Consider the following 11,738-nt stretch of genomic DNA (forward strand, 5'->3'; position numbering starts at 1 on the left):
AAAGTCTGTCTGTCTGTCTGTCTGACTCAGGCTCACTCAGCTAAGCAGGTCGTCAGTTCAAGAGGGCAGTGAAGAGGAGAGACAGAAATAGCTGCTGTATGTCCGTCATAACCGTCTGCTGCCTCTGACCAGACGCTTTTACGTCCCCAAATCCTCCACACTGGCTGCATGTGGGATTTGCTAAATAGTTGCTTGAGTGCATTTATGGCACTTGTAGGGGAAGAGTTTAAAAGCACAGTTGACACTATCCTTGTTTAAAAAAGGGCAAATGTGAATAGTAGTCTAGTTGTGGAATTAATTTACGAATAAAGCAAGGCACTGACGCTGGAATAAAACTGAAAGCCCTCATGGAATTGAAAGCTTTGGTTAAAAGTGTTCACCAAATGACCGTTGTACTGTATGTATGTATGTATGTATATATCAGAGGTGGTAGAAGTACACAAATTCCTTACTCAAGTAAAAGTGCAAATACTCATCGAATCCTTTACTCAAGTCAAAGTATAAAAGTACATGACCTTAAATTTACTCAAAGTATTAAAGTAAAAGTCGTTCTCCAAAATTCATTTCTAATGTTCTAAACTGGTTCTCTGTTGAGCGTTCCTCTGAATGACAGATGAGAAAGAGTCTGCAGCTCAGATCACAAACGTTAATTCTTCATGTTGCTTCTCTCTCTCTCCCTTTCCTTCCTTTTTGGTGTCACTTTGCTGAACAAGCAGCCAATCACATCTGGCTTTTGATCAGCTGCTTCCGGGATGGAAAGCTGTCTGATGTGGAAATTTTTTTTTTTTTTTTTGAAAATCAGTTGATGATTTCCCAAGAGTAATGAGTTTTGAAAATGTAGTGAGTAGAAAGTACAGATTTTTCTTTTGAAATGTAGTGAGTAAAAGTAAAAAGTCTTCAGGGAAAGAAAAACTTGAGTAAAGTACAGATACTTGAAAATCCTACTTAAGTACAGTAATGAAGTATTTTTTACTTTGTTACATCCCACTGTTATATATGTATGTATGTATGTATGTATGTATATTGAAATGCAATGCTAACACTATAGCAGCATGGCTTTGTCTCAGCTGATTCTCCTGGCTGTATAAAAAGAAAATGCATCTCAACTCCAAAGACATTCAGAGAGCAATGGTGAGAAATTATGAGATTTTTTATGATTACAAATACTCACAGCTCACTGTAGGACAGGGGAGTTGGTTAGTTATCAAGTGTCAGCATTTTACAACTTTCAGAGCCTTATACTGAAAGTGTAATGTGGTTTTGTAGTTATTTTCTTGCAGGAAAAACCACATTCAACATTTCCAAAAACCAGACCGATACATTTAAAAACATTAAATATAAAACCCATCAATGAACATATCATGCTGTCTTTCTTACTTCCATCATTCATGAAGAGGAACTTGATATTTCAGCCCAGAGTATGTTGAGCAGCAGAAACATGGATTCCCTTAACAGCAAATATACTGTACAGGAGACCATCAGGGATAAAGTTCAGATTTGACTCAGTCCTCCTTTCAAATGTCACCAGAACTGAACATTTTAAAGATGTTTTCCAAAACATCTCCTCCTGGGGCAGCGTGGCCCCTGGACCCCTCTCCATCCCCCCCTCTACCTCCACCCCCCCCCTGTTGGTTATGTGTTCCTCACTTCCATGTTATAGAGGCAGCAGCTCCTACAGGCTCTGATTCAGTATCTGCAGTGTTTCAGTGTCCTCTAGTGGTAAAGCTTCAGTATGGCAGATAGAAGCTTCACAGCGCTGCTCCCTGTCTGCTGTCTTGGGAATTTTCACAGCAAAGTACAGAAATAGGGGAGACCAGGGCGCGTGGTCACACTTTTTACTCATTGGTATATTTCTCAGCAGTGTCTTACTACTGAGATACAATATATATTTTTCTAGCTAGATTAAGGTCTTCTCTACAAATGGCATTTTTACATTTTGAATATTTACTGGAAGCAAAAGTTCTGATACAATTTCTAACATTATGATATTAATGTACATGTAGGCTAATATATACACATTTAATTTGATTTTTTATTATGTAAAATGGTTTCTTAGTCACTTAAAGAAAACAGTAATAATAGTAATCTGCCTCTGTGACTGTATGTGAGTCTGGTCCAGCAGTGAGGCCACTTGCTACATGAACCAAAGGTTTGTGTGTTCAAGTACCAAATCATATTTATTCAGAAAATAATTAATTTAAAGCTATTTCTAACAAAAAAAACAATTTGGATAGTAATGACAACATGCCCCAAAATCAATGTGACAACATGCCCCAAAATCAATGTGACAACATGCCCCACCCAGGCTTTCCTGGCCAAGGTCCCCTCCCTGAGCACAGAGCTCCACTAAACCATTCAAATGTATTATCAGGTTATAGCTGCCCCTTGCTTTTATGTGTCACAGTGTATAATTATTTTGATTCCTTTATAAGAAAAAAATGAGAAGAAAAACACCAAGATTTTCATTATTTACTTTTAGGTATCAAAAATGTTGAAGTGTTTTGACTTAGACTGTTGTATTCAACATAGTTAAGCTCTTGTTAAGAAAGTAAACATTTGTGTTATTGGACTTTAGTCTCTAAAATATTTAGTTTCAGAAATAAAGCCACTGAGACAACTTACCCATGTGACAACTTGCCCCACTCTCCCCTACCAGTTTCATTTCTCCTCATGCAGTACTGGCCTGCAGTATTGATAATATACAGTATACTACTGTACTTCCATGGCACTGGCCTGGATCTCCCAAAGCGACCCACTCCCAAATTTACCCTGAAGCTTTTTGGAAACACAGTCTTTGAATCTCATTGCAGTTTAGTTTGATTTTTTGCTTTGAGCTTTACAATTACAGGACAATCTGGTAATTAAAAATGCTGAAATAAGAGCTAAAGGAATTGCGTTTTTTAGTTGTAGTTTAATTCGCACAAAGAAAAGAACAACAAATCAACTCAACATGCAGCTAATGCAGGTGAGGAAAAAAAGCCCAGAGGGTCTTACAGTATCTCACCTAATTACCATAAAATGAAAACAATATACGATAATAATGATAAAAACAAAACAAAACAAAACAATCTCACAAAGATTAAAAGCAAGTGCCCTCAAGGAGGCATACAAAATAAGAGAAAAAGAAAAAAAATCTAATAAACAAACAAACAAAGAAAAATTGAAATGCAAATCAGAACCATTGGTGCATAAACAGTAATCACATACAGGGAAATACTGAGTTTTATTTTGTTAAGTCAGGAGGATCTGTGGCTGCAGGAACACTCACTCCTCTAGTCAGTGAACGTGAGACTGAGGTGATTAGTCGGACTAGCCAGACGCCTTCAGAGGTAGCCACACCTGTCCGCTCAAATCCCTCAAGCTGTTAGTGTCAGTGTGGGGGAATCAGATCAGATCGGGTGAAGTGAGTTCACCTTTAACCTGAACTCTGCTGTCAGTGAGACTCCAGGCAGGAAGGAAGCTGCTGGAGACGATGAAGCTCATAACACACACACAACACACACAACACACACAACACACACAACACACACAACACACACAACACACACAACACACACAACACACACAACTCACACAACACACACAACACGAGGGAAATTACTTCTGTTGAGGAACGTCTTTAAGTGTTAAATCAAAACACCCTACAACCTTCAGTAAATGACTTTCATGAATTGCAAAAATCAATGAATAAAACATCAACAGATTTCAGTAACACTTTACAATAAGAGTCACTAAGTTAAGGGTTAGTTAATGCTTAATAAGCATTAACTAACCCTTAATTAACAGTTAACTAATGTGTCTGGTAATCATTTACTAATGGTGTTCATGTTAACTATTAATTTTATACATTATTTAATACTCATCTTTATAAACTATTAAATAACGTATAAATTAATACCTTAGTTAACATGAACACCATTAGTAAATTACACATTAGTTAACTGTTAATTAAGGGTTAGTTCATGCTTATTAAGCATTAACTAACCCTTAACTTAGTGACCCTTATTGTAAAGTGTTACCCAGGTTTCAACCATGCAAACTTTCATATGGTCTGTTGTGTGTATTGCATATGCATAAATATGGATATGTAGGGTTCTTTACTGTGTAGGTGAAGTGTTACTTTGGAAATTATCCGTATGCCTACAATGCAACAATGCCACCAGAATTAAGTCCTGTACCTTTTTGTTTTGTACTTTTTGTCAGTTTAAGTGATTCTGGTTCTGGATCCGACTGTAATGAGGGTTTCATTCCTCTGGGTTTCATTCCTCTGGGTTTCATTCCTCTGGGTTTCATTCCTCTGCTTAAAGAGACACATCACTGAAAATTTAACCTTTCATCAGATGATTAATTGCTCGTATGCCTGATCAAGACTTTTGTAATTTAGCTTAGTTGATTGAATAAGTTGTTTTTGTGTTTTAACCATATTTTGTTATATGTATTAATTCATTCATTCACTTATTCATTCAGTCATTTATATAACAAAGTATGGTAAAAACAAGTTATTCAATAAACTAAACTAAATTAAAAAACTAAATTAAACTAATGTATTCATTCATTCATTTTCCTTCACTTGTTTATTCCTATTCATAGTATCACAGGGTGTTTTATATATACATGTTCATATTTTTTAGACTTTTTAAACATTGCTTCTGCTCTTGCATCCCTTTATGATGCAGAATATCTTGTTTTTGTTGTTGCTGGCTTTCTTTACATGACCCTGAACTGTTTTTAAGCAGGTTTTTGAAGCAAGACACTTTCAGTCACATTGTTTTGTCTGGTCAAACTAGATTTGATTTGATGACCATTATTCCTTGTATTATAGCATGAAGTGTGCACAGTGACTGTAAGGTGGAGATGTGGAATGACCTCACTTACCTTAATCTAAAACACACATTTTTATTGCTGCTTTTGAATAAGTTTTGTGACCACAGTTTCTTTTTTAAATTCCATTTATAGATTTCTTTGTATACCTTTTCAACACTTCTGTTCTTGTGTATCCATTTATAATGTTGGTTTTCTGTCTTTTTCATGACCCTGAACTGTTTTTAACCACTTGATTTAGTTTAGTTTAGTTTAGTTAAGTCAAAATGAGTTTAGTGAAGGTTAGTTAAATTTAGTTGCACATATAGACTAGATAAATCCAGAGAGAGGGGGATTGTGACGGCCTGCATGTTGAGTGAATCAGGCTCCATCTGCTGGTCTAATCCAGTCCAGCTGGTCCTGTCTGCTCCCATTAGAGGAGGCTGCGGCTGGAGAAATTCCACCAAACAGACTCTGGATCAGGATCAGATCTGCAGCTTAGCCCGAGATTAGAGGCCGCCTGACCCAGAGACGCTCTCCCTCTGACTCTGAAGTTGATTTCTTGAAGTGTTTAAGACCAAGACAAGAAACGTGTTGTGGGAGAGGTGAAGACACATTTTTATGCTCCGGTTGGACTGGGTTGATAGTTGGTCTGGAGGAGAGAGCTGGGGAGCAGCTGATGAGACAATCAACAGCACCTGACCCCTATCATCCCTCCTGTAAATATGTCCTGGTTTTTGGTAGAAGATCAAGACCAGAATTGAGGGACCAGTGCACTGAAGAACCAGACAGGCTGCTGAAGAGTTTGCTTGTAATGTTTCTTATAAGTTGGTATTGGTGGGGTAAAATAAAGACTTTGAGGCATTTTGATTACATTCTGCCTGCATCCATGTTCCTCTGTCTGTTCTGTCTGGGAAATGACTACAGAGGCGATTAGCTGCAGATAGAAACATTTATTGAACGTAGAACTGCTTTGGAGGCAGAAATAATTGTATTGGTTGAGTTAAATCTCAATGGGCGGAGCCAAAGTACCACAGTTTTTAGCTGTTAAACTTGAATGGCAAAGAATGAACTCTGGACAAAATATAAATACAAATATGAATGGCAGTGACTTCTGTTTTTCAATCATGCATTCACCAGACATTCATGATGTCTCTAGCTTAACTAGAGAGCTATAGGCTAGTATGGCTAGTTTGATCTTGGAAGGTCAACTAGCTAACTAGCTAACTAGATAACTTAGTATGGATTGATTACATTTTCTTAGTAAAGATAGGCTTTATCATTTTAGCTTCTCTGGGCTTTTAGCTAGCTAACTTACACTCTTATAAACTGTAAACCATTGAGGTTTAACTCAACCAATGAGATTATTTCTGGCTCCAGCAGCTCTGCTCTGCCTCTGACAAATATTTGTAGGCTATAACTAATTGGGCGTTCATGTGCTATTGGATATATCGGAAAAATTCATTTCCTACTTGAAAATTTCACAAACGCCCTCCAAAGTCTGACGAGTAATTCTATCAGTCAACAGTAAGACAGACCCATGCACCTTTACTGCAAGTTAGTTCCCCAGACTCCTAACATTTGTTCGAATGGAGTTCGTCAGATTAGTTTGTTAAGCTGCAGGATGTCTGTGTTTGTTTACATCTATGGAGTTAGTAAACCACTTTCATGTTTTTCTTGTCAAAATGGCAGATGAAGTTTATTGGTCTTTGCTTTGCAGTTACAGTTTGTGCTGACTCGTCTTTCATCAGACAACACACTTCACTCATCAGTTCACTCCCTGCTGCCCAATGAACAGACTACACTAACACAGAAATCCATTCAGTCTGTTTAGATGTGAAGCTTTCAGTCCAAAATGCTCTGTAACTATTTTGAAAAACTGCTACTTGATGTTTATTGCCCAACATTAAAAAACAAAACAAAAACAACACAAAGATAATTACATCCACTTATATGCTACTATTTTGAGAGCAAAGCTCTCAAGACAGCTAATAACCAAAACAATATTCAATCATGGGATTATCTTCATGCCAGAGATCGATTTTTCAAATGTTGGACATTTTATTTTGGAATGAAAAATCTTGTATATAATTGTTAAAGAGCTTTAGTCAAGGCTTCTGAACATATACTATGATCAGTGATGGCGATAAAAGTCAAAATAAATAAATAAATAACTTACACACTAATAATTACACAAAGTTCAATACAAAGTACTATCGATTTTTGGAAAAGTGACGCAAAATGCAGATCCAGTCTCTCAGGTTAAGATCTCCATCAGTCTGTTGGACAGGACTTCTCACAGCAAACCAAACCTGGGGCAAATAACATTCATAGCGTTTGTTTTAACCTACTGGGAGTATGAGAGGGGTGGAGTTTACCACATCAGGACAGTTCAGATTGTGTCAGATATGTTAGCCACAGAAAAGTCTACTAAACTGATTAGTTTCCTGTGATTATTTTAACTTTTTTTTGTCTTTATTTATCCAGGGATTTAACCAAGTTGGGATTGGGCTCTTACACGTTTCCAGCTCCACCCTGCTTCACATTCACACATTCACACTGGGAACTGACCAGTACATTAGACAACATAGGAACCTACACACTGATGCTAAGGCATAAAAAAAGCCTAAAAAAAATAAGAAATCAGGGAACTGAGATAGCAAAAAGCGTTCTTTAAGATGACATGGTGCAAAATACAGCTCAGAAAATGCAAAATGGTGAAAAATAGATCTTTGCACGATGGGCCATCATCAGTGCAAATATCTGTTTTTCACCATTTTATATTGTATCATGTACAAGGCATTTAAGGCTTGAATAGACAACACATAGGATTGGCTGATGAGTGCAAAATAGTGCAAAATACCAACAGGCTATCTACACAGATTGCCTGTTGGTATTTTGCACTTTTTCCATCACTATTTTACACCGTGCCTAATTATTAAAGAACTCTTTGCTATCTTAGCTGCCCCGATTTCTTTTTTGAGGCTTTTTATGGCTGAACAAATCAGTGTCGTCTAATGTTGCTGCGTGATTCATCTGAACCCACACAGCTGAAGAAACCAACAGCTATTTTGGAAAGACAGACACAGTATCAAACTATCAAACACTCGTTCAGCTGCCCGGTTCAACCTCAGTCTTCTACCACAGAGCAGCTGCACTGGAGCGGTCGATGGTTCAGTGTCTTGCTCAAGGACACCTGGACAGTATTTGTTGAAGGAAGGAAGAGTTACTCATCCACATTCTCCCATCCACATTCTCCCAGCCGGTCAGGGGATTCAAACTGGCAACCTTCAGGTCAAAAAACCTGCCTGTCGAACCTCCAGGCTGCTTCCTTTCTGCTTCTCTTTGTATTCTCCTGTGTGGCAAACTCCACCCATCTGGCACCTACTGTAAGCCAAAACAAACCACACCAAGTATTTGAAAACCTCATCTGCTCCAGGTTTGTATCGTACGACTGTTCACTTCACTTCACTTCAGTTCACAGCTCTGCTCTCCCATCAGACAGTTGATCTTCCTCCACCAGGTCTCCGACAGGCTCTTGATCTTGTCGGGCGTCTTCCTCCTGAGCGTCAGCCTCTGCTGCTGGACGCCGCCGTCCGTCTGCTGGACGCTGGCTAAGATGGCCGAATCGAAAGCGTCCTTCAGGTTCTTCTGGGTCAGCGCCGAGCACTCCGCGAAGCCCGCCGCCCCGATCTCCTGCGCCAGCCGCCGGCCCTCCTCGCTGCCCACCGGCCGCTCCTGGTCCCGCGCCAGGCGGATCAGCACCTGGACGTCCTCCTTCAGGTCCAGCTGGGTGCCCACCAGCACCAGGGGGGCCCCGGGGCAGTGCCGCTGGATCTCCGGCACCCACCGGTCGGCCAGGCTGCGGAACGAGGAGGGGCGCACCACGCTGTAGCAGAGCAGGAAGACGTCGGCGTTCCTGTAGCACAGAGGCCGGAGGCGGTCCAACTCATCCTTCAGAGAGAGAGAGAGAGAGGGAGAGGGAGAGAGGGGGGGAGAGAGAGAGGGAGAGAGACAGAGAGAGAGGGAGAGACAGAGAGAGAGGGAGAGAGGGGGAGAGAGAGAGAGGGAGAGAGAGAGAGAGAGAGAAAGAGAGGGAGAGAGAGAGAGAGAGACAGAGAGAGAGGGAGAGACAGAGAGAGAGGGAGAGAGGGAGAGATACAGTATTACATCTCAGAGACATATTACAGAGAGATAGTACATATCAATTGTACATTTAAGTTTGATTACTGTTAATTGAATTTGTTGACTTTGCTTTGGCAATATGTACTTTTGTATTTCATGCCAATAAAGCACCTTGGATTGAATTGAATTGAGAGAGAGAGAGAGAGAGAGAGAGAGAGAGAGAGAGAGAGAGACAGAGAGAGAGGGAGAGAGAGAGAGAGAGAGGAAGAGAGAGAGAGACAGAGAGAGAGGTAGAGAGAGAGAGAGAGAGACAGAGAGAGAGGTAGAGAGAGAGAGAGAGAGGGAGAGAGAGAAAGAGAGAGAGACAGAGAGAGAGGGAGAGAGAGAGACAGATACAGAGAGAAAGAGAGACAGAGAGAGAGAGAGAGAGACCAAGTTAGAATGGGAGAAAACTACTACCTCAAATACATCCAATGGAAAACACTGAGTGGGTTTCTGTGTTTTTTTTGTATGGTGATTCCACCATACAAAAGATGAAATGCAGATTTAGATTTATTTGTGTTTGAGCAGAAGGAAGATGACACTAAATCTACTTCTCATCTTGTGAAGTGAAGTCATGTCCACCAAAACCCATCGTTTATTTTCTGATGAATATCTATACCCAGTCCTCAAATTGTCCCCCTGTCCTGTAACTGTTAGCTCCAACTCTCTTGCACACCTGATTCAATAAGGAGCATGAGAAAGGACAGGGGGTCACTGAAGACTGGGATGAGAAACACTGATCTATACTAAAGGGGAGGCTATATAGAGAAGGGTGAAGGTGTGTGTTGAATAAGAAGTTGGGCAGATTGCATGTTTGGTATCAGAGAATCAGCCAAAAGAGGGCGATGGAGCCCAGGGAGACAGAGGAGACAGAGGGGAAAAACCTCTGAAACACAAACTCAGCTGACTCCTACAGGGGGCGACGTCACTCTGGGATCAGGACTGAGACTAACAGCAACAGACAGGAACTTAAACCTAAAGGATTGCACTTCAGGCTGAAGCCGCCCTGCAGGGGGGAAACCAGCACAAGCAACACATCTAACTGTGGCACCACTTTAGTTACTGAACACTAGTTATTGACCACTGATGACTTACATTGCTCGATCCATCCTCCAGCCCCCATTTCTATTGTTATGGCAAAGCAGGAAGAGAGAGAAGGATGTAAACTTAAAATGTGGCTTAAAATGTTCCACCGACCAGGGTTGAGGGTTTGATTCCCACTGAGGACACCATGCTAAAAATACACGCACTCATGGTACAGCTGGCATTATGTTATGGTAAGCAAACTGAACTACTGTATGTAAAATATCCAAAAATTTGATGGAGAGGAGACGCTCACCTGGCCGGCCATGTCACACAGCTGCAGCCTCACCGGCTTTCCGTCAACCACAACCATCGCTGAGGAGATAAAAACAGCTGATATGTTATTCTGAAGATATAATGTTCTGAAGATCATCACGCTGACATGCATGAACACAATCTGCAAGCACTGTGACAAAAAAAACTACTGGCATCTACTTGACTTACAACTTACAACTCCAAGAAAGTCAAATCATTCTAATCAACTCATTTGTGCGTAAAAGCTGCGCGTAAAGGGAACCAACAGCACACAGAATAAGTTTAACTGTTTTCGGAAATTACCAGCAAAGTTGTCAAACGCCGTCGGGACATATTCCGTCGGGTATCCGTTGGTGGTGTAGCTGACGATGAGGCTCGTCTTGCCCACCGCCCCGTCTCCCACCAGCACGCAGTTCACCTTGCGCTCGGGCACGGAGCCGGACCGCCTGCGCTTCGAGTTCAGAGGGAAGTCCCGGTTCTTCCAGCGCCGAGGCGGGATCGGGGGGCTGTCGGTGCCGCACACCGGGTCCGACACGCGGCGGGGGCTTCTGCTTCCCGATGTCCTGAGGAAGCATCGTTCAGCCGCGGTAGAAGCAGGGAGGGTTTTGGTTCTGAATCGGTTCAGAGTCGCAGGAGACTCTCCATCCTGTCAACCCGTGTGTTTCTGCTGGTGTGTTTTTTTTGTTGTTGTTATTACTACAAATTGACCCGCCAGGTGACACTGACACGGGCTTCAGAGGGTTTGAGCGCGCGGGCAGACAGCCGTCGGGTTTCTCCGCTCAGCAGGAGTTCCTGATTGGCATTCTCTACATCTGCTGCGGCCGCGCTCCTAAGAGGCTTACCGCGCGCCATATGAGCTGCGTGCACGCTCCGGGGCTTTCCAAGTGAAATGAACTAAGCTCATTGGAAACTCTTATCTCACGGAGGAGAATATGCTGCCCACTTTGGCCCATTTCCATGTGTGGATGATGATAATATCCTGAAGCTTCCACACTTGTTAATACATTTAGGTTATTATTTATTGTGTTGAATGGGATCATATAGGACCGCCAGGAGCTGCAGGGGGAAACCAGCATGATAAATACAGTAATTTCACCATTAATTTTAGACATTGCACATTGAACAAATATATGAAAGTGGTTCCATGTTGTGTATCTGTCTACCAACAGTGTAGGCAGGTATCTGAACTAAATAATATCTCAAATCTTCCCAGATGGGTTTCCCTGAGACAAAATCTGTTCCTAAGATCGTCAGCACTTATCTGTAGTATTCCCATGATGCCACATGTATTTCCTGCCAATATGGTGCTTTACCATACAGCTCATTGGCTGCTGCTGACATTTAATTATAATCAGCTGTTAATGAATATGAATACCTGACAGCACATATGAACATGCAAAACCTCCCTTTGCCTGTGTAGGCCTATTTAGCTG

General features: G+C 41.2%; 1 protein-coding gene across 1 annotated transcript; it reads right to left on the reverse strand.

Annotated features, from left to right (window-relative positions):
• Positions 1-8,268: 8,268 nt before the first annotated feature.
• LOC139639034 (rho-related GTP-binding protein RhoU) lies at positions 8,269-10,880 on the reverse strand. The gene is given in 5 exon segments (XM_071513073.1): positions 8,269-8,754; positions 10,063-10,092; positions 10,307-10,365; positions 10,609-10,849; positions 10,851-10,880. Coding segments are annotated over 5 exon segments (846 nt in total).
• Between the last annotated feature and the right edge of the window lie 858 nt (positions 10,881-11,738).

The sequence above is a fragment of the Centroberyx affinis genome, unplaced genomic scaffold, assembly GCF_046629955.1.
Source record: "Centroberyx affinis isolate AG114_WGS23_722 - 3 ecotype Tasmania unplaced genomic scaffold, CSIRO-AGI_Caff_v1 ptg006755l_1, whole genome shotgun sequence".
Lineage (NCBI taxonomy): Eukaryota > Metazoa > Chordata > Actinopteri > Beryciformes > Berycidae > Centroberyx > Centroberyx affinis.